The following is an 18,278-nucleotide window of genomic DNA, read 5'->3' as shown; positions in this document are numbered from 1 at the left end:
TATTTAGTGTCATCTCAGCCTAATGTACCTCACAGGGTTGCTGTGGAGAAAAACAGGAGGAGGGAGTACTGTGCCTTGAGTTCCTAAAGCTGATGTATAAACCAGATAAATAAATAAAATGTTAAGTGTTCACAAATAAATGCTCACATTCCACCAATAATAATAACAGCTATTCATTTCAGTATTGATTACAAGCTTGATAGATGGGCCTGAAAGCTTTGTTTAGATGTATGCACATAAGCAGGATGGGATAGTAGATTATACTGTACTCGTTTGTGGACATAGTGTCCATACCCACATTACTAAAGGTGGGTAATCTTTGTTTCATTTTTTAAAATAATTGCATTAATTTTATTAAGCTTCAAGAACATTGCAGGTAAAACTTCTTTTTAAAAAATCCTTAGCAGTAGTACATAAACAGGAAGTTTAGGGTAGGTAGGTAGTTTTTTTCCTGTCCACCATGTATCCTGACATTCCTGTAGGGTTTCTTTTTTAAACTATTTTGTTTTATTATATAATAATACATTTGTATAGTTATATTGCTTTGTAGTCTTTCTTTCATTTTAATGAGAAGACATACTTCATATTTTCAGATCTGATTTACTATTTATACATCATTAATTATCACAGGAATGCTTTGGCTTTGGAGGGGAAAAGGTCCCTTGAATCATTCTCGGACCGTGTAGTAGCTGCAAAGGGCAGCTATGTGATCTGGGGAAAAGATACAGCTGCTTTAATGAGTTCCTGACAGAAGCCACATGAGCATCTCTTTTAGCACCTTTTTCTCTTTGAAACCAAAGCACTACATAGCGCTACTAATTTCCTGCTTCATTGTTTTGTTTATGTGGTTATGAAAGACCTAATATATGTGTTCCAAAAACAGCTTAATAATACATTTTTCTTACATGTTTTCTGAAACATCTATTAGTATAGTAAATAGGAATGGAAATTTCCATTTTTAGGAAATGCTGTTGTCAGCACAGCAAGAACAATAGCCATTTTGACAGTCTGTGGTCAATGAAAAGTGAGGTGTCATATTTGTTTACATTCATCAAATTAAGCAGCACTTCTCATATGGTAGGACTACAGCATCATCAGTGTACTTCATCTCATAAATAAATAAACTAAATACAGTTGGGAGGAATTGTGGGTAGGCTGGTAAAGGAATGGAAGAAATAGTAATGGGTGAGTTGGTTGACAGCTTATTTCATAAAAGGCAACTCAGTCCAAATGGGGAGAAATCTGGGAAAAAAACAATTCAAACTATTCAAAGGAACTCTGCCTTAATATAACTCACTAAAAACTGAGGCTGGGAAATGCCTATTATAATTTCTAAGAATTTATATTTACCCCCAATGAGCATTAAAGCAATCTTCTTGAAATCTGGGATGTTTCTGCTTCCTTGGTCTTGCCCAGCTACACAACTGTTGAGGAAAGCTATTTTGCCAAGATTGTTGTTATTACTCATCATATCATCCCAATGTTGTTAGTGGTTTCTTTGAGAATTGTGATGATCTACAAAAACCAGTATAGTTATTTTATATGAGATTATTAAACTTTGTCCTGGTAATTATTTCTCAAATGTTCTGTCACAGAATGCAGAAGACAGCAGAGGCACTGAAAGCAAGAAAACTAAACTGGAAGAAAAACCTTCTTCAGCACACAAGACTTCTAGTAATAGAGAGTGAGTAACTTTCCAAACTGTAGTATATAAGTGCAGGATGTAAGCACATTATTCAGCCAAATAATTTCTTTAAAAATTCAGTTATATAGTATTATCTGAACAAGCACTGATGCCAAGTTTATCTTCTTACACCTTTAATATTTCCATTGCAGTTTTTAATTCTTTGGGAGAGAATTTTTAAGAGACACTATTCCAAATATCAGGGCATGTGCATCTTTCTATATTATGGCATATTTTATTTGGAGACTCCAGCTGCTATGATGCCCGTAGAACCTTCCATACCCTTTGTTCTATTTTTTATTTGTTTATTATTATTTTTGAACTTCCCAACAGCCAAAGTTCTTGGGCAATTTACAGTGTAACATGCTAAAACAAAATCAATTTGAGTAAAAACATCTGTACCATTTTTCCATATTTGCTCTTATTCAATTTGATTTACAGGGGCAAAATTTTTAAAAAATGAGCCTCTGCTGCTTCTCTGTTTACTTATAGTGTCATATTGGACAATTGTTTCATGCATAATACTTGCTTCCATTCTGATTGTGAGAGGTTTTTTTAGATGAAAAGAAGTAGTGCAGGCTGAGCTATATCTGTATGACAGCATCTTGAAGAAGAAAGGATTAGGGAAGATGAATCTTTTGTGATTTTGGCATTCTTATTATTCTTATTACCATCCTTGGACGCTTGCAGCTGTTTTTTTGCTCAGTCTGAGATATTGTGTCATCCTAAAAACATTCTCTTTCTCAAATATAATAGTTTGATAAAACGAGGATCCTTATTGCTTTGGAGCTGGTGAGGCAAAAGAGTAAAAAATATCCTTTACATGAAGGTAGGTACAAAATCTTTAATTCTATTTTCTAATTTTATTTTGGGAGGACAGGTCTTCAAAGCCAAGTGCTGTTAAAGAGAAGGATCTTCTCCCATCTCCAGCAACGACCTCCGCTGTTGCAAAAGATCCAAAGCAAGAGCATGGGTCTCGGAAGAGAACTATCAGTCAGTCTTCTTCCTTGAAGTCAGGCAGTAACAGTAATAAGGAGAGTAGCAGCACTAAAAGTAGCTCATCGAAGCAAAAGAAGACTGAAGGAAAGGCCTCAAGTAACACTAAAGAAGCAAAGGTAAAAACCTTCAATTACCGATCGTTCCTTGTTTTTAGAGTCCTTAATTTTGTGTGAAATCAAGCATACGTAAGCTTCATTAAAAAGAAATGTTCCTGTACTAAAACTGACCTGCCACTAGTCCTGTGCCTAATACCGCAGGTGCCTGGTTGCCTTATGCTCTGTCTCTGTCTACATCACAGATACCCGCAAGGGTGAAACAAATATGTCCGTGTGATTTGGAACTATGCACCATTTGAGTTCCTAATTGCATAAATGCCTAAAGACTTCCTCCCTGCAGGTGCTTTTGCTGAGTCTAAGATGTTAGGGAACAGACCAGGTTTGTGTGGATACTGTTGGGAGCTAGGCTAATTGATATGATCTCAATTAATGCTCTTGACATTCATAAATGAGCTTATATTTTTACAGCAGATATATTTTGTTAATCAGTGATCAGCCTTTCATTAATAGGAAAATACAGTAGTAGCAAAGCTGTAGATCACTGCAGAAACTAAGATGATCTTAGGAATGAAATAGCTGAGTATTTAATCCAAGAACATACAGTTGTAGCCAAAAGTACCCCTCCATTTCCCCCCCGCAAAATCCCAATTTGATGTGAAATAAGTTCAAACTTACACAAGTAAATTCCATCCAGAATATGATTTTGTCAAATCCTTATAGTACTATTTTTAGATGAAAAGCTTTTTAAATACAGTTTATGTTAGAAATAAAAGACTTAAATTGGATGAAGCCCAATTTTTCCCTTCAAACTCAAAACAATAGGAGTGAATATGAAGATTAAAACATATGTTACATCATTGCATAAGAACAATATTTAACTTTGACTCAGACTTATGCAATTTGATCTTTGCTGCATAGTCTGCCCCAACATAAGTTAGTATACCGCTACAGAGATGACAAAGCTTTACAATTATGAGTATTAAACAATGCCAAATAATTGTTGTATTAACAGACTTTGTGCAAATTATAATAGCACCATTATTAAAATCTCCCCTGCTTTATATTTTGAATTTGTTATCATTATGGTAACAGCTGGGTTTGTCAAGTTGGATTTGTGGTAAGCATCTGGGTTGCATTTAACCAGCCTGAACTTGGCAAGTGCAATGCCTCTCCTTCCAAACAATGTTTTAAATAATTGCATTCTCTTTTTTCCAAGGAAAAGATTTTAAATAATTCTTCAAATTGTCCTTCTGCCTCCACCACAAGTTCTGATAGTTCAAAGTCCCGAAGAGCAAAGCTAGTATTTGATGACAGGTGAGAACGAAGATAAAATGGTTTTGTAGCTAGAATGAGTGTCTGATAAACTATGGAAACACCTGGGTATAGTCCATGTTAATTTTTTTTCATAAACGATATTGTAATTTGGAAGACATTGTAGGAGAAGAGCTTTATTAATCTATGGTAGCCAAAAGTCAAAAAGAATCTGGGAGCACCTTTTAAGATGAACACGTTTCATAAGCTTGCATGAGCTGCAACTCATGGATACATGGAATGGTTTAACTGGTGTAGGAGTTTAGCTAGAGACCTGTTGATACATGTAAGTTCAGCTGTCTCATGCTCAACTGTACTGGCCTAGTCTTTTTGTTGCAAAACTTAACTTTGAGATCTGTAGTGCAACGTCCTAAGAGGTTAAAATGCTCTGTTATTACTTTGTGCTTATTCTGAGTTCTGATGTCAGATTTGTTCCAATAATTATTTTGCACCAAGTTTGACCTCTTTGTCCCACATAGAATCCAGAGGGCATTGTGGTTTTGTAGTGCAACATGGTAAAATACAGGATATAGTTGTTTTTGTTGTATTTTAAAAATTGCTGATGTATAAGGTTGTTCCTAGAAGCTTAACAGTTTTTCTGATCTAGGTTGTGGTTAGATATAATCATTACTAATTTTGCATTGCTGTGGAAACACTACTCTGAATTGGCATGGTATTACATCTCAGTATTTTGAACCTGACCTCCCATCTTAAAAGATATATTTTCTTCTGTGGCGATCTTGCAAAACTTGACCCAGATTCATTACTGTATATTCAGCATGAACACATTAATGAAAATGCAGGCAGTTAATTGAGTCAAAGCTCGATCCGGTACATCTGCTGTACACAGAGCATCTGATGTTAAGTACCAGTACAAGAACATCATCCATTTACCCCAGTATTCTAAAAGCCCTGCATCGTGCCAGCGCAGACTAGAGAACAGTGATCTTTGCTAGGCTGGGGAGCTGGGTTATGTCTTCAGGAAGGTAGAGGCACAGTATCCCAAATGCTGCCAGAAGAGTTTATTGCTCCTGTTACTGGTATATAATTGTGCAACCCAAGAAAAGTTCTCTCCATGCCAAATTAGTGACAATTTAGGCAGACTTCTCCATTTCGTTTTGCTTTATTTTGTCTCAATTAAATGTGATGTTCTTTGCAATCCTTCCTCAAATATATACGAACATGAATGAACAAAGCAACCAAGATTAAGAAGTTGTTCTAATTTTATCAGTCTCAGTTCTATCTATCAATTCTAATTTTATCAGAATTCATTTTATGTTACAGAAGCTACTCAGCAGATCACTACTTGCAAGAAGCAAAAAAATTAAAACATAATGCTGATGCATTGGTAAGAAAAACATTGTCTTCTAATTGAATCCTTTTTAGGCAAATTCTCTGACTCTTGTCATAAATCTCCATTTAAGACTTTATATTTTTTTTAGTCTGACAGGTTTGAAAAAGCTGTTTATTACCTTGATGCTGTAGTGTCATTTATTGAATGTGGGAATGCATTGGAGAAAAACGCTCAGGAATCCAAGTCCCCATTCCCTATGTATTCTGAAACTGTGGAGCTAATCAAGTAAGTGATACAGGACAAGCAATAAATATAATTATCAGAATAGGGATACAGTAGGGAATTGTACTCCTAATTGATACACTGTAAATAGTTGGTTCTAGAGGTGCTATTCAGTTGCCACCATTTGTTTGTTTGTTTATAAGACTTACATGGCTGCCCATCTTTTGTGCCATAACCCTGGGTGGCTCACAGAAACAGCAATAAAAATTTAAAAGAGACAATAAAATCAGCATCAAAAACTCCCAACATCCCCAAAATAAAGTAACATTTACATTGACCAGACTTCAACCTCATCCTAACCCAATGCTTGGGGGAAGAGCCAGTTCCTCAAGGGTTTCTGGGAACCAAGGAGGGTAGTGGCCTGCCAAATTTCAGGGGGGAGGGCGTTCCACAGGGCAGGGGCCACTGTGGAGAAGGCATGCTTTCTAGGTACCATCAGATGACAACATTTAAGGGAAGGGACCTGGAGCGAGCGTGCCCACCCTATCTGACCTGGTGGAAGAGGCAGATACCCTCATGGAGAGGCGGTCCTGCAAATAACCCAGCCCTGTGCCATTCAGAGCTTTAAAGGTGATAACCAGCACTTTGAATTGCCCCCAGAAGAAACTGGAAGCCAATGCTGCTCACACAGCAGTGGAGTAATACAGGCAAACCATGGGGCACCCAGAACTGTGCATGCTGCTGCATTCCCGACCAGTTGTAAATTCCAGATGATCTTCAAGGGAAGCTCCATGTAGATTGCGTTGTGATCCAACTGGGAAGTGACCAGGGAGTGAGTGACTGTGAGCAAGGCCTTCCAGTCCAGGAATGGGCGCAGTTGTTGCACAAGATGAATCTGTCCAAAGGCCCCCCTAGCCCTTGAGCTGGAGCCGTGAGTCCAGAAGGCCCCCCAAATTGTGCACCAGCTCTATCCAGGGGAGTGCAGCCCCAGCAAGAGTTAAAGATGACACCAGATCAAAGAGGACCAAAAACCCAGAGCCATTCCATCATCCTAGGGTTAAGTTGAAGCTGGTTCCTCTCGTCCAGACTCTCACAGCCTCTAGGCACTGGGTCAACATCTGAACTATATTGCCTGGCTGGCTAGGAGTGGAGATACATAACTGGATCTCATGGTTTGGTCTGTAGTTTGGTTTGTGGCCAAAGTAAGGTATTATCTTATATAGAGTTACTATTTTGCAAGTGTTGAAAAACTAAATATAATTTTTAAAGCTTTCTTAACTATCCTTTGTACAGTGTCTCTTGCTATATTTAATGTGGTTTTAGTAAATAGTGAGTGCTTAATATATAAAATCTTTGTATCCTCTAGCCATAAGGCTTTGGGCAAACAGCGCATACATGTTTTCATTAAAGTGAAAAAAAAAAAGGACAGTTTTTTAACTTATTTATTATTTGTTTTATTTTTTGGTTGAAGGTACACTATGAAGCTAAAGAATTATTCAGCACCAGATGCAACTGCTGCAGACAAAAGGCTAGCAGTACTGTGGTATGTATACAGAACTGAATTAGAAACATGAGAATAGCTAGAAGCAAAATGTATCTGGGTAGACTTCCATTTTGTGGGTGGTAAGATAAAGCGTAGCTTACTGTTCTAGTCTAATACTATCTGCTTGGACTGGGAGCAGCACTATCACTATCTAAAATGAATAATGTTATTTGAATAATTGACTTAGGCTAACTTTGCAAAGCTATCCTTTTCTAGTAATAAAGCAAAAAAAAAAATTAGCTTTTTGATGCTAGTTTTTCATTTTAATCTTTATTGAAATTAACTAATTTTTTAAGCATCTCGGTAGAAGTGTAATTTACTTTTTTTCCAGATATGTGAGGATCTTTTATTAGCAAATTCCTAAAGTGGTAGCATTCTTATTTTTATTAGTCTCAGATGCCAGTCCCTCTTATATTTAAGACTTTTCAAGCTGAAGAAGGAGAGTGCGTTAAAGTATTCCAAGACACTGACTGAACATTTGAAGGTAAAAACTTGTGCTTTTTAAAAAATGTATTCAAGTTGTAGTTTGAAAGATTGTTTTTTCAGTTTTCCTAAATGGATGTTATCATTAACATATAATTCAGCAATAATGCTTAAGGAGACTTTATTTTGTCACTTATCTAATTATAGAGATGTTTTTACAATTTCTTTTACTGATAATTTTGCCCATATTTAGTTTCCATTGTTGCTCAAATTCTGTCTGGTGTTGTGATTTTTAAAAATTTCTTATTTTAAAGCACTTCATGGTTTGATTTGATTTTTTATTTTTATTGCACAGTGTATAACATTGAATCTGCATTTATTTTAAAATTTGTGGGTTTTTCCTAAACAGAATTCGTATAACAATTCTCAAGCACCATCACCTGGTATGGGAAGGTAAGCATTTATTTAATGCATAATTGTGTCTTTTGTATGAAGGCATGAATTAAACAGTAATAACTCGAGATAGATATCCAAAATTCAGATACAGTTTTGAAGCATTATAAAGGCAGTTGTTCTACATGTCTTTATTTTTTTAATTAATTCATGAGTTAATCATTTCTTCATGATTTATGTGACAGAACTTTTCTCCTAATTGATTCATACTTCTTACGCAGAATATTCTACTAGTGTTTACTACTAGCTACATTCAGTTACCTTCTTAGAAAGGATGTTTCATGGGGTTTAATACTGGATGCTACATGGGGTTTCTGCTGCATCTACCAGATAATGGATGGCACAAATATTGAAATAGTATTTCTACAGTTAATAGCAGAATGCAGTTTTTGAATTAGTAACTATTTCAGTAGATACATTTTCTGTTTTACAAATGTTAGTAAGTAAAGGTTCCAATTTTAATTTTTAGCAAACCTGTCAGTATGCCATCTCCAGTTTCACCGAAATTGTCTCCAGGGAATTCAGGAAATTACTCGTCAGGGTCAACCAACCCTTCAGGGAGCGCTTCTTCAGTGACTATTCCACAGAGGATACATCAGATGGCAGCGAGCTACGTCCAGGTTACTTCCAATTTTCTATATGCCACTGAAATTTGGGACCAAGCAGACCAGCTTGCCAGAGAACAAAAGGGTAAGATTGGGTTGTATTAATTTATATTTCGAGGGATTGATCTTTTTTTCACATTTAAAAAGTGAAAGAATCATTGCTGCTGATTCAGTGAAAGCAATTAAAGTTTTAATGCATTTTCTAATCGCTTTTGGATTATAACTTCATAAAATTAGCAAGGCATGTGATTTTTATCAATTTTGTTTTAGGAGATGTCATGGGAAATGGTGTAGTTCAATCTGATTATTTTTCTTCTTTTCTGTAGAATTTTTTGCTGAACTGGACAAAGTTATGGGCCCTCTGATCTTTAATGCAAGTGTTATGACAGACCTGGTACATTACACCAGACAGGGATTACATTGGTTGCGTTTGGATGCCAAGTGATAACTGGACTGAAGATGTCTACAGCATAGAAGAGACTTATCTTGCTGCCTCTGATTTTTTTTCAACACTGTGTCATAAAAAATAAGGAAGACTGCCATAATGAAAGCAAAGAAAGTGAAATCAAAGAGAAAGGAACACTTTCCTGTGTCTCCCAGCATCATGTGTGTAAGAACCTCCAAACATCGTGTTAATGAACTTTTTCAGCTGACCCCATTTTAAAAATATTTAAAAATAGTTTAAACTCTGCAATGCTTTAATATAAGATGGATTCATTGATTGCAATTGGATTGGAATTCTAATAATTATGCCTAACAAATCTGTTTTAAAACTTATTTATTTTAATTTGTTTTTGAAAGCTGTGTTTTGGGGCTGGTTTAAAACCTTAGCTGTTTTTCCTATGAATTTTACCTAATCAAGTACTTAGTGAGGATTAAATGTAGACACTTTATTTAAGTATTTTGTGAGCTTTGTTATTCTGTAATGTCTTGTGATGGTGGAGTTTGTAAGAGAAAGTCAGGGTTGATAGATTCTAAAGTGTAGAGACACATTTTCATGCATATTTAAGTCAAACCCTCAGTGATGGCCACAGTTTTATTGATGTGCCAAGGTTATAACTTCATAATCAGTTAAATCATTTTAAGTCAAAATATTCAAGGATTTGTATGGAAAATCACTTTTGAAACACATGTCTTAACACTAATAATCTCAGTACATTACGAAATGTTGCATTTAATGCAATATTCAAAGTGATGTGGGTCACAATGGACTTCAGTCTCCAAGTATAAAGTAGGAATGGTTTCAGGTGGACAATCTTGTGCTTTGGTGCAGCCTCTTTATTTCCTTGCTTGTAATTGTTAGACACCAAAGCTTCTAACAGTAATTCCTATGTGAAACTGGTGCACTTCATCAGAAAATGCAATGTGTGACAAACATCTGTCTTTTGTCTTCGTCAGAATTATGTAATGGACAACACGGGGTAGAGAGTAGACCTGTGATTACAGGGACATTTTAAGCTGTTTGGTCCAGGTAATTTGAAATTTTGCTTTTATGCCATTTTGTGGCACATTCATTAATGTTAAATGTTTGTGATGGGAACAGAATATTTAGTTATAAAGGTATAACTGTGATCAGCAAGAATCATGCATGGAAATTTGCTTTAAGGTTACTAAGCAAGGTACCTTTTCACAGAAGGTGCTTATCTGACTAAAAGAAAAAAAATACTGCTTTAGCATCCCTATCATGTCTGGTGTGCCTTATGCCTTTTTAGATGAAGATTTTAAATACTGTTTACAAGAGGTTTTACACTTAGGACCTGTATGTTATATCCAGTCGGTCTCCAGCAGTAAAATTTTACTTCCTTTTCCTAATTCTAGTGGCTGTCATTTGTTGACAATACATGTTGCTTGTGCTTTAGAGTCAGACTCTAAACCTTTCAGTGTGGAATTGTGATATGCTGCTTTGCCTGCCCTTGTCCCTAAAACCCACCCAGATGTGAACATGCATGTTCAAGAAAACAATTGCACTAAAATTATGTCTAGCTGTATAGCTATGTGCCAAAATGATGGCAAGTTTTGAAAGAAGGATAGAATTTTACATCAATTAGTATTGCAGTGTGTCTTTGGGACAGTGAAAGTTCAGTAGCGTCATAAATTATAATAACTAAATAATAGTTTGTATACTCGTAGAGACTTGTATCCTGACAGGATACATGTTTTCTTTTATACCCTGATACTTTGGATCTGTTAGGTTGAAATTGCTAATCATTTGGTCATTATAGCTTACTGTTGCACCCTGCAGCACAAGAATGCATTGTGAGAGCAGAAGAAAAACATGTAAGCACATCCATACAGCATTTGTTTATGCAAAATATATATAATGGTTTTGTCATGTAAGTGATCAAAATATCACTGTAACTTTATGTGCAAAATCACTTTAGTTAATCAGTAATGGGAAAATCTGTATGTCTGTATGAAATTGCAACATACTTGTGTTTCTTTCAGTCAGTGTGAGCAGCTGTCTTGGGGAAGCTTCTTTAAACCACTCCCTTAGCAAACAGCTCATTGTACTTTCAGCACAGAGATTAAAGAGGTTCAACTAAAAAAAAAAATTAAGCAGACTTCCAGTGTTTATTTCTTGTGAGCTGCTTGAGTAAAAATATCAGTTGTGAAAAGCAATTTTTAAAATATATGCATTTTCGTAAACCATAGATTCAAGAGGAAGAGCACAGATTACTGCTAGCATCCAATAATAAATAGCTAATTTTCCATCTTACTTCCCCACTAATAGCAAAAGTCAACGTTCTTGACATTTGAAAGTGCCTGACACATTTATTTTACAGTACTGAAACCTTTCCATCATCCCAGGCTCTCTTCTTATAAGGTGCTGCAATGATCATTTGATTAGTTCACTTGCTTTTGTACCCATATAACTTAGACTGGCAGTGAGAAAATGTCTCTTTTTTATCTATTGTTTTTAAAACTAGAATAGTATATATCAGGTTGAATTTTTTTATATATCTCCAGATACATCCTAAGTATTCGTCTCTTTATTAATTTAGCAAGGCTTCTCTAGATTTAAATATAGACTTAAGCTACAGTCCATTATCTGTTGTAATATATGCCTCATAGAGGTAATATCTGGGTGTCCTAAATAAACAGGGATACTGTTCCTTCTCCAGTTCAAGGATCAGTCCAGCTTTCAACCAATTGAAATCAAATTATCAACTTTTAAAAGACCATCTAACTCAAGAATTCAGTTGTCTCAGGAGTGCATGAGTAATTTGCCAAAGTTAATTGTTAAGTGCAAGGAAGTAATAAACTTTTTAAAGTGCAAAGGCAAGTGACTCTCCTTAATCTGCCCTTTATTGGGTTGGACTTAATCTGTATTGAACCCATTGCATGTACATCTTGAGTACTAACAGAAATTGTTCAATTATTTTCATTTGAAAACTCTGGAATATTATATATTGAGTCCATGACTGAGTATTAACACATACCAGTGTTTTAGTATATCCCAGTGATGCGTCTTTATAAGATGGCTTAATACTGTACATCTGAGCGAGCAAAATGGCTTGCTTCAGTGCACACTTATTGTTGATTCCCTCCCTCCCCCCCCACAAAAAAAACAAATCATTGCTGGGTTTTAGGAGAACAATTCATGAATGGTAGCATGGAATCCACAAGAGGAACTTGAAATGTTTTGCCAGAGTGCTGGCAGTGAATTTTTCAGACAGTGTTAGATCAAGTAGTTACAAAAGTTTCACTTTGGGGGTTAGGAATGGGTTAGAAGACAATTGGCACATTCCAAATTGAAATCAGTGTTCTGATGGCAGTTCTTGTCTAGGATCCAACGATTTTGTAGAAACCTGGCTACTTCATTTTGTATCTTAAATGAATATTCAGGATACTACATTAAATGACCCGACATGTTCAAAGACAATTTAAATCTCTTACCTGTAAAGAAGAGCAAATGGCTGTAGATCTTTTGACGACAGTATGCAATTTGTAATATACATGTTTCTAATACATATATCTACATGCATAAATAGATGAGATCAAGCCTGTTCAAAGTTTGTTATAAATGTGTTAGATTATAGTACATCTGACTATATCAGTATATTTATTGAGTGCTGAGCCATCCTCATTTTGATGATGGTGATAAATTTTGCATATTATGCAGGAATGCTTTCTGTTTCTTTTAGATTATGAAGCTTGATTGCTGTGATTTTATTAAAAAAAAACAACCCCTATAAAGAGTGTTATGAGCAGTTGCAGCCATATGGAGCCAATAGGTATATTTGCTTGCCTTAAGGCAAGTAAGTCACAGCTGCAGCAGATAACTGTATAGTTTGCCAAATTTGGCAGTTTATGGGAAATACTACCTTTGCTATATATAATAATAATTCCTTGCACTGTAATCAACCCTGCAGTATTTTTATTAAAGTGGTTTAATTGGGCCTGAGCAAATCAAGTTGAATACGTTTTACTAACAGAAGGAGAAAGCAACATCCAAACCATATGATAAGAGTCTTGAATAGCAAATATTTCATAAATATTTGGGTCAAGGACATAATGATTTTAAATTCAGCAGAAATCAATATTGTGGGAAATTTGAGTTTTCAGTAGTTCAACAGTATACTTTACTAGTGAATACTATTATACAACTTCATTTTTTCCCCCAGGCTGTAGCAAACACAGCTAGACAGTACAGAATGTGATGATCAGTTTCATTCTTTTGGATAAGTTCTGGGTATTTGGAGTGAGGCTATCCTGGAAAAGGCAAGCATTTTTACTGAATGCTTTCATGCCCTCCCCACTTACTGATTAGTCTGAGCTTTGAACAAATTCAGTTCATTTACACCACTGTTTCTACCTAGAAACTTGTTGAAATTATTGAAATGTTGGCTTTGCTTCTTGGTTCCATTTAAAAACCTATTGGCAAAGCATTTTTTTTTTCTGATAATGTGACTGCAAATAGAATTGATACTGGCATATTCGACTCAAAACCATTTCCTCTCTCTTAGTTTGTAAATAACATCAAAACTGCAGCCACTGTCCCATGATGATTGCATTCAGATGCCTGAAAACCTGGCTGCATGGCCCAGGCATAGTCTCTGCAAGCACATTTGTATCAAACTCCCCTTTTAAATGGTTTTAAGAAGTTTTGTATATGGAGGATAAAGTGCTTATATATTTATTAAAGATTCTTTATCTTATTTGAAATTATTTGGTAAAGAAGGTTTTCTTTTTGTTTGGGCAAACTTATGGGATGGGGTGGGGGAGAGGTTATTTGTACCCTTTAATCTTTTTTTTTAATCTTTTTTTTAAAAAAAACAACAACCTTGAACATGAATCTTGGTACTGATTATGACTGGCAGTATGGCTGTCTGTTGTGTGCATTGTATATGCCATGTCCATGTCTTACATTTTGTTACTTATTATTTAGTCATCTGTTCTCAACCAAAACTAAACTTTTAAAATAAAACTGTGATTTTTTTTTTATTTTCCTTTCCTTTGCAATACATTTGAAATTTCAAAAGGGTACTTTGGGGCTCCAAATTAGGATTTCTAAGTCAGTATGTGCATTTCACGTATGTTAATGGTGAGCAAAGTATTATATACTAACTAGATTTTTTTCCACATCTGTATAGTATATTCTATGTATTTTGTGGTATTGAGATTATAGAAAGTTTAGTGTCTGAAATATGCGTTTAATGTGTATTTTTAAACAAATTTATGGCAATTAAATATTTGGAGAAAAGGGTATCACATTTCAATTTGTAAAGATCTTTTTAACTACTGTGTCATTAAAATGCTTTGTACAATGCAGAACTGTAACTGGAGAAACTAAGTTTAATAAATATCAAATAGATTTTCTGTATTAAACTTTATAAGCACTGTGCTTGAATTAATCCTTTAGTATGAGCCTTTCTGCCATGAACCTGCACATTGGATCAGAAAATATTTTCTGTTTGAGAATGGGAGCAATTGTGAGCCTCTCATTTCCTGAACACAGAATAGTGGGAAGGCAGCAGAACATTTTATCCAGCTAATGTATTTAAATTCACCCAATTTAAATATATTGATGTGTTTAAATTCCTACATTATCACTGAAATATTTGCATTAAGCTGATTGCAGCATTACCCACTACGCAATGAAAGTTTGAATGCCATAGGAAAAATTAAAAAGGGAAGAAACCTGGAAGAGTGCTGAAATCAGTGGTATTTAAATGTCTGTTGTTAACAATTTAATAATATGCTTTAAGTGCTTCATTAAGGCTGGAAAGTGCTTGAAAATTTGTAGCACTATTAATGGCTAGATAGAGTCAAAACCTTGTCACTTTTGCTTCAGAAGGGTCAACTGTTGGAAAAGTCCATCTCAGAATATTTTCAATGTATCTTACTGTTATGTGTCTTTCTCTTTTGGCTGGTATGCAAGACAAATATCAAACTGTAATTGCTCTTACAGATGTTTAATTTTTTTGCACAGAAAAAATACAAAAAAATAAAAGATAAAATCAGTTGAAGCTACTGTAGCTTGGATAAAAGCCCACCCTGGAATAAGATGGAAAATATAAACGAAATTAGCACATATATCTGCCATGTTGAAATTCTTTCATCTGTCCACACAAATGAAACATTAATTGAAAAGCTTTAAATATTTATATATATATATATATATATATATATATATATAAAGGTGACAATAAATAAACAAGGGGGAGCATCATCCAAGGTAACAGTTTGTTCTTCTTAGGACATAACTACTCTTGCGATATTCTTAAAGAACATTGTTTGTTCCTGCAAAAAGAAAAGAAAGGAAAAAAAGTTAAAAAAAATTGATCTGCTTACTATTTTTAGTCACATTAAGACTAACCCACATATAAGAAAGGATCTAGTATTTTAACTACTTTCTGTAATATTAAAGAAATGTTACATGAGTTTAAGTACTTTGTTTCAGGAAAGCAATAGTGCCATCAGTACTTTCTTATTAGCTCATTTTTTAGAGTTGCACATCCAAATGGGGGATTCTTGTTCTTGATGGTAATGATGTACAATTGCAAGGAATAAGAAATGTATCAATAAAGTTAAATCAGTTTTCATGTTGGATTGTCCTAGAATTACTTGCCTGCATTACATTTTCCAAAATGTTTTCAGTCTGTACTGTAATATATTTAAAAAATTACTGTTTAGTGTTTTCAGCTCTAACATTAAATAGAAAATATTTTGTAAATGAAGTCTAGGTTTGTAATTCCTTTGGACTGATTTTTTACTTCTGCTAATTTACAGACCTGAAGAGACATTAATTTATTTTATCTTCCTCCTATTCAAGATGACTGGATGATTGCACTCATCCTAACAGTAAAAACACTTGCTGGTCTGCATGAAACTCCTTTTTATTTCCAGGTATGAGAAGGAAATTACCTGCACAATCCTGTGAAGCATTCACTGTTATCCCTGCATGGTGCTCTGACTGGTCTTGAAAGTCCTCTCCAGAAAGGTGTCATTCTTTTTGGCCTAACAAGCTGAGCATTTTGTGGATGCAGTGAGGCACAGTGTATCTGAAACAATTATAATCTGGCTGTTGTATATGATACTAAAATCTGGACATTCAGCCCTTAGAATTCTCTTCAGACTACTCAGATTGTATCATTTCTGTATGGAATTTATGACAGCTTGCCCTTTCTGTACAAAAATTCTCTAAGTCAGTGATAATTTCAAAACTTGCTTTTCACGTCTGCAGAAATTCATGTAGCTATACCTTAGTGTTACCCATTTATTGACAGTATTTGCAGGCTAGCCCAATTGTGAGATTCTGGCAGTGTGCAAAAAGAAAAGGCAAAACAAATTATTAAAACAAGTGATACAAAGCTGTACATACCTACCACAATAAACTCCCATAGTCAGGCTCAAAAGCACAAGATGTCTTGATCATCATCAATCTCTTCTCCAGAAAAGCCTGGTTTTCTGGCTTCCCAAAAAAACCAATGTGATGGAAATCTTGGGAAGAATGTCCTTCCAAAGAATGGAAGCCATAACTGAGAAGGTTTGTCCCCATGTTCTCTGAAGATGATATTACTTAGGAGAAGGGACCTGGAGTAACCCACCCTTCCTGATCTTACTGGGTAGGCAGAAGCCATTGGAAATCGATGTGATTCATTCCGTTGAGGAAGAAGTCTAATGTTGAAGCTATTAATAGTTGATTCCTGGATTCTCTTGATAATGGCCCTTCAGACATTGAGCCCCTTCAGATACAGGCATATCTTAAGTATAAAATATATGTTGAAACACGTTTGTCTGACAATTTTGAAATTTAAATGCCAGTTATGTCCTTACCTGAAACAGCAGAACTGAACAAATCGAGAAGAGTGCCACAACTTTCAAACACTGCATCGTCTTTGGATCTTTTTTGGCCCATCCAATTTTTTTCTCAAAAGGTAATGAACACACCTGAACATCCTTGTTCAGCTTTTATAGATGCAAGTTCCCATTGCATCATCTGCCAACTTATTCAAGGGACAAAGATCACCCTAGAGACAAAAAGGCTTAATAAGTTAATATCTACTAAAGTGATGGTCCAAAGTCTGTCCTGTAAGCTAAATATATTTATTTTTCAAGCATTTGTACCTTGATCAGCATATCAAACATGCCAGCTGTTTCTTTTTAAAACCTAGATTTCACTCAGTGTTCATTGTGGTCTTGTAAGTGGATCAATGAATAAAACTGATGCTATTTTCTCATTGTTTCTTAGACTTAATTACATAGGAAATAACTACCAGTTGCATAACAAGGAAAAAAAACCCTGTAGATTAAAAAAAGCTTCTATACAGTGAGTGGTGCCTCTTTACTGTTATCAAATAATGCACAATAAGCATACATGTACATACAGTCAGAAGTGGAAAAACCAAGACTGATTTCTCAAAAAGATTTTGTTGAAACAGGTCAACCCTTATTCTTCTGAATGTGTGGTGGTAATACATTTTAAAACTTTTCTGCAAAAGACTAATTTTCAAGTTCAGAATTTGCTTCAATTGTTAATCATTGGGAGTATCGCTTGGAAAGCTACATCATCTCAGCCTCAGATAGAATTTCATCAATTCCCTGAAATATAGAACTCCTGTAACAATTTAAAGGTTATCTACTGTATTATATTTATTTTTCCTCTTTAATAGGTTCAGGCAATAGGATACCCTATTGTATCTGTGCAAAAACATATCTGCAGGAGGTTATGGCAAGGTCAATATGAGTTTTGTGTTTCCATGTGCATTTGGCTTAAATTTTCCCAGTCCAACATCAAAACACTAGACACAAAAATGCTTTTACAGAAGTAGAACTTCCAGTTGTACAATGCTATGTCCTTATTTACCAACCCCCTCTGTGTTCTACATTATTTATCAGGCTTTCCCAAAATACTTTTTTAAAAAGTGTAAGATGATTTTCCCACACTTACTTTTAGAGCTGAATGCTTTAGAGCAGCCTTTCTAAACCTGGTGCCCCCTACATTTGTGCAAGAATTGCAGTATCCAAGATTCTGAGTGCTCATAGTCACATCTGGAGGAATTTCCACAAAGTATACTTTCACACCTGGAAGGCACTAGGCTGGTAGGTGAATATGTAGTTCTATGAATCTAAATTGTGGCTGCATGGCCATTGCAAATAAAAATGACCATCCAGAGTCACTGGGACTTGGGTGGCATGTAGTACATTTAAATAATAAAGCTGAAGAAAAAGTGGACCACCTACT

At 35.2% G+C, this 18,278-nt stretch overlaps 2 protein-coding genes across 3 annotated transcripts in view; one reads left to right on the top strand and one right to left on the bottom strand.

Annotated features, from left to right (window-relative positions):
- AFF4 (ALF transcription elongation factor 4) overlaps nucleotides 1-14,445 on the top strand; it is a 50,423-nt gene extending 35,978 nt beyond the window's left edge. For both annotated transcript variants that reach the window (XM_063292340.1, XM_063292341.1), the window contains exons 13-22: nucleotides 1,596-1,684; nucleotides 2,565-2,799; nucleotides 3,956-4,053; nucleotides 5,335-5,398; nucleotides 5,493-5,629; nucleotides 7,038-7,109; nucleotides 7,500-7,593; nucleotides 7,942-7,985; nucleotides 8,455-8,675; nucleotides 8,917-14,445. In XM_063292340.1, coding sequence (XP_063148410.1) covers nucleotides 1,596-1,684; nucleotides 2,565-2,799; nucleotides 3,956-4,053; nucleotides 5,335-5,398; nucleotides 5,493-5,629; nucleotides 7,038-7,109; nucleotides 7,500-7,593; nucleotides 7,942-7,985; nucleotides 8,455-8,675; nucleotides 8,917-9,035 — 1,173 coding nt within the window. In that variant the 3' untranslated portion in view covers nucleotides 9,036-14,445. The remainder of the gene's footprint in view (nucleotides 1-1,595; nucleotides 1,685-2,564; nucleotides 2,800-3,955; nucleotides 4,054-5,334; nucleotides 5,399-5,492; nucleotides 5,630-7,037; nucleotides 7,110-7,499; nucleotides 7,594-7,941; nucleotides 7,986-8,454; nucleotides 8,676-8,916) is intronic.
- A 788-nt stretch (nucleotides 14,446-15,233) lies between these two features.
- Nucleotides 15,234-17,065, bottom strand: LEAP2 (liver enriched antimicrobial peptide 2). Its single transcript, XM_063292344.1, has 3 exons — nucleotides 16,871-17,065; nucleotides 15,959-16,095; nucleotides 15,234-15,334 (listed from the first exon to the last, which is right to left on the bottom strand). The coding sequence occupies exons 1-3, from the start codon at nucleotides 16,925-16,927 to the stop codon at nucleotides 15,298-15,300; spliced, it is 231 nt and encodes a 76-aa protein (XP_063148414.1). The 5' UTR covers nucleotides 16,928-17,065; the 3' UTR covers nucleotides 15,234-15,297.
- Between the last annotated feature and the right edge of the window lie 1,213 nt (nucleotides 17,066-18,278).

This window comes from Candoia aspera, chromosome 2 (assembly GCF_035149785.1).
Source record: "Candoia aspera isolate rCanAsp1 chromosome 2, rCanAsp1.hap2, whole genome shotgun sequence".
NCBI classification, from domain to species: Eukaryota; Metazoa; Chordata; class Lepidosauria; order Squamata; family Boidae; genus Candoia; species Candoia aspera.
Note: the sequence above shows the minus strand (reverse complement) of the source record. Positions and strands in the feature narration are given on the sequence as shown.

Excerpts from the sequence above, each read along its gene's own strand:
- LEAP2 (XM_063292344.1), bottom strand. The coding sequence starts at position 16,927 with ATGCAGTGTTTGAAAGTTGTGGCACTCTTCTCGATTTGTTCAGTTCTG. Across the intron at positions 16,096-16,870 it reads GTTCAGTTCTGCTGTTTCAG|ATACACTGTGCCTCACTGCA; the intron begins GTAAGGACATAA and ends TAATTGTTTCAG. Across the intron at positions 15,335-15,958 it reads TGCTTCACAGGATTGTGCAG|GAACAAACAATGTTCTTTAA; the intron begins GTAATTTCCTTC and ends TTCTTTTTGCAG.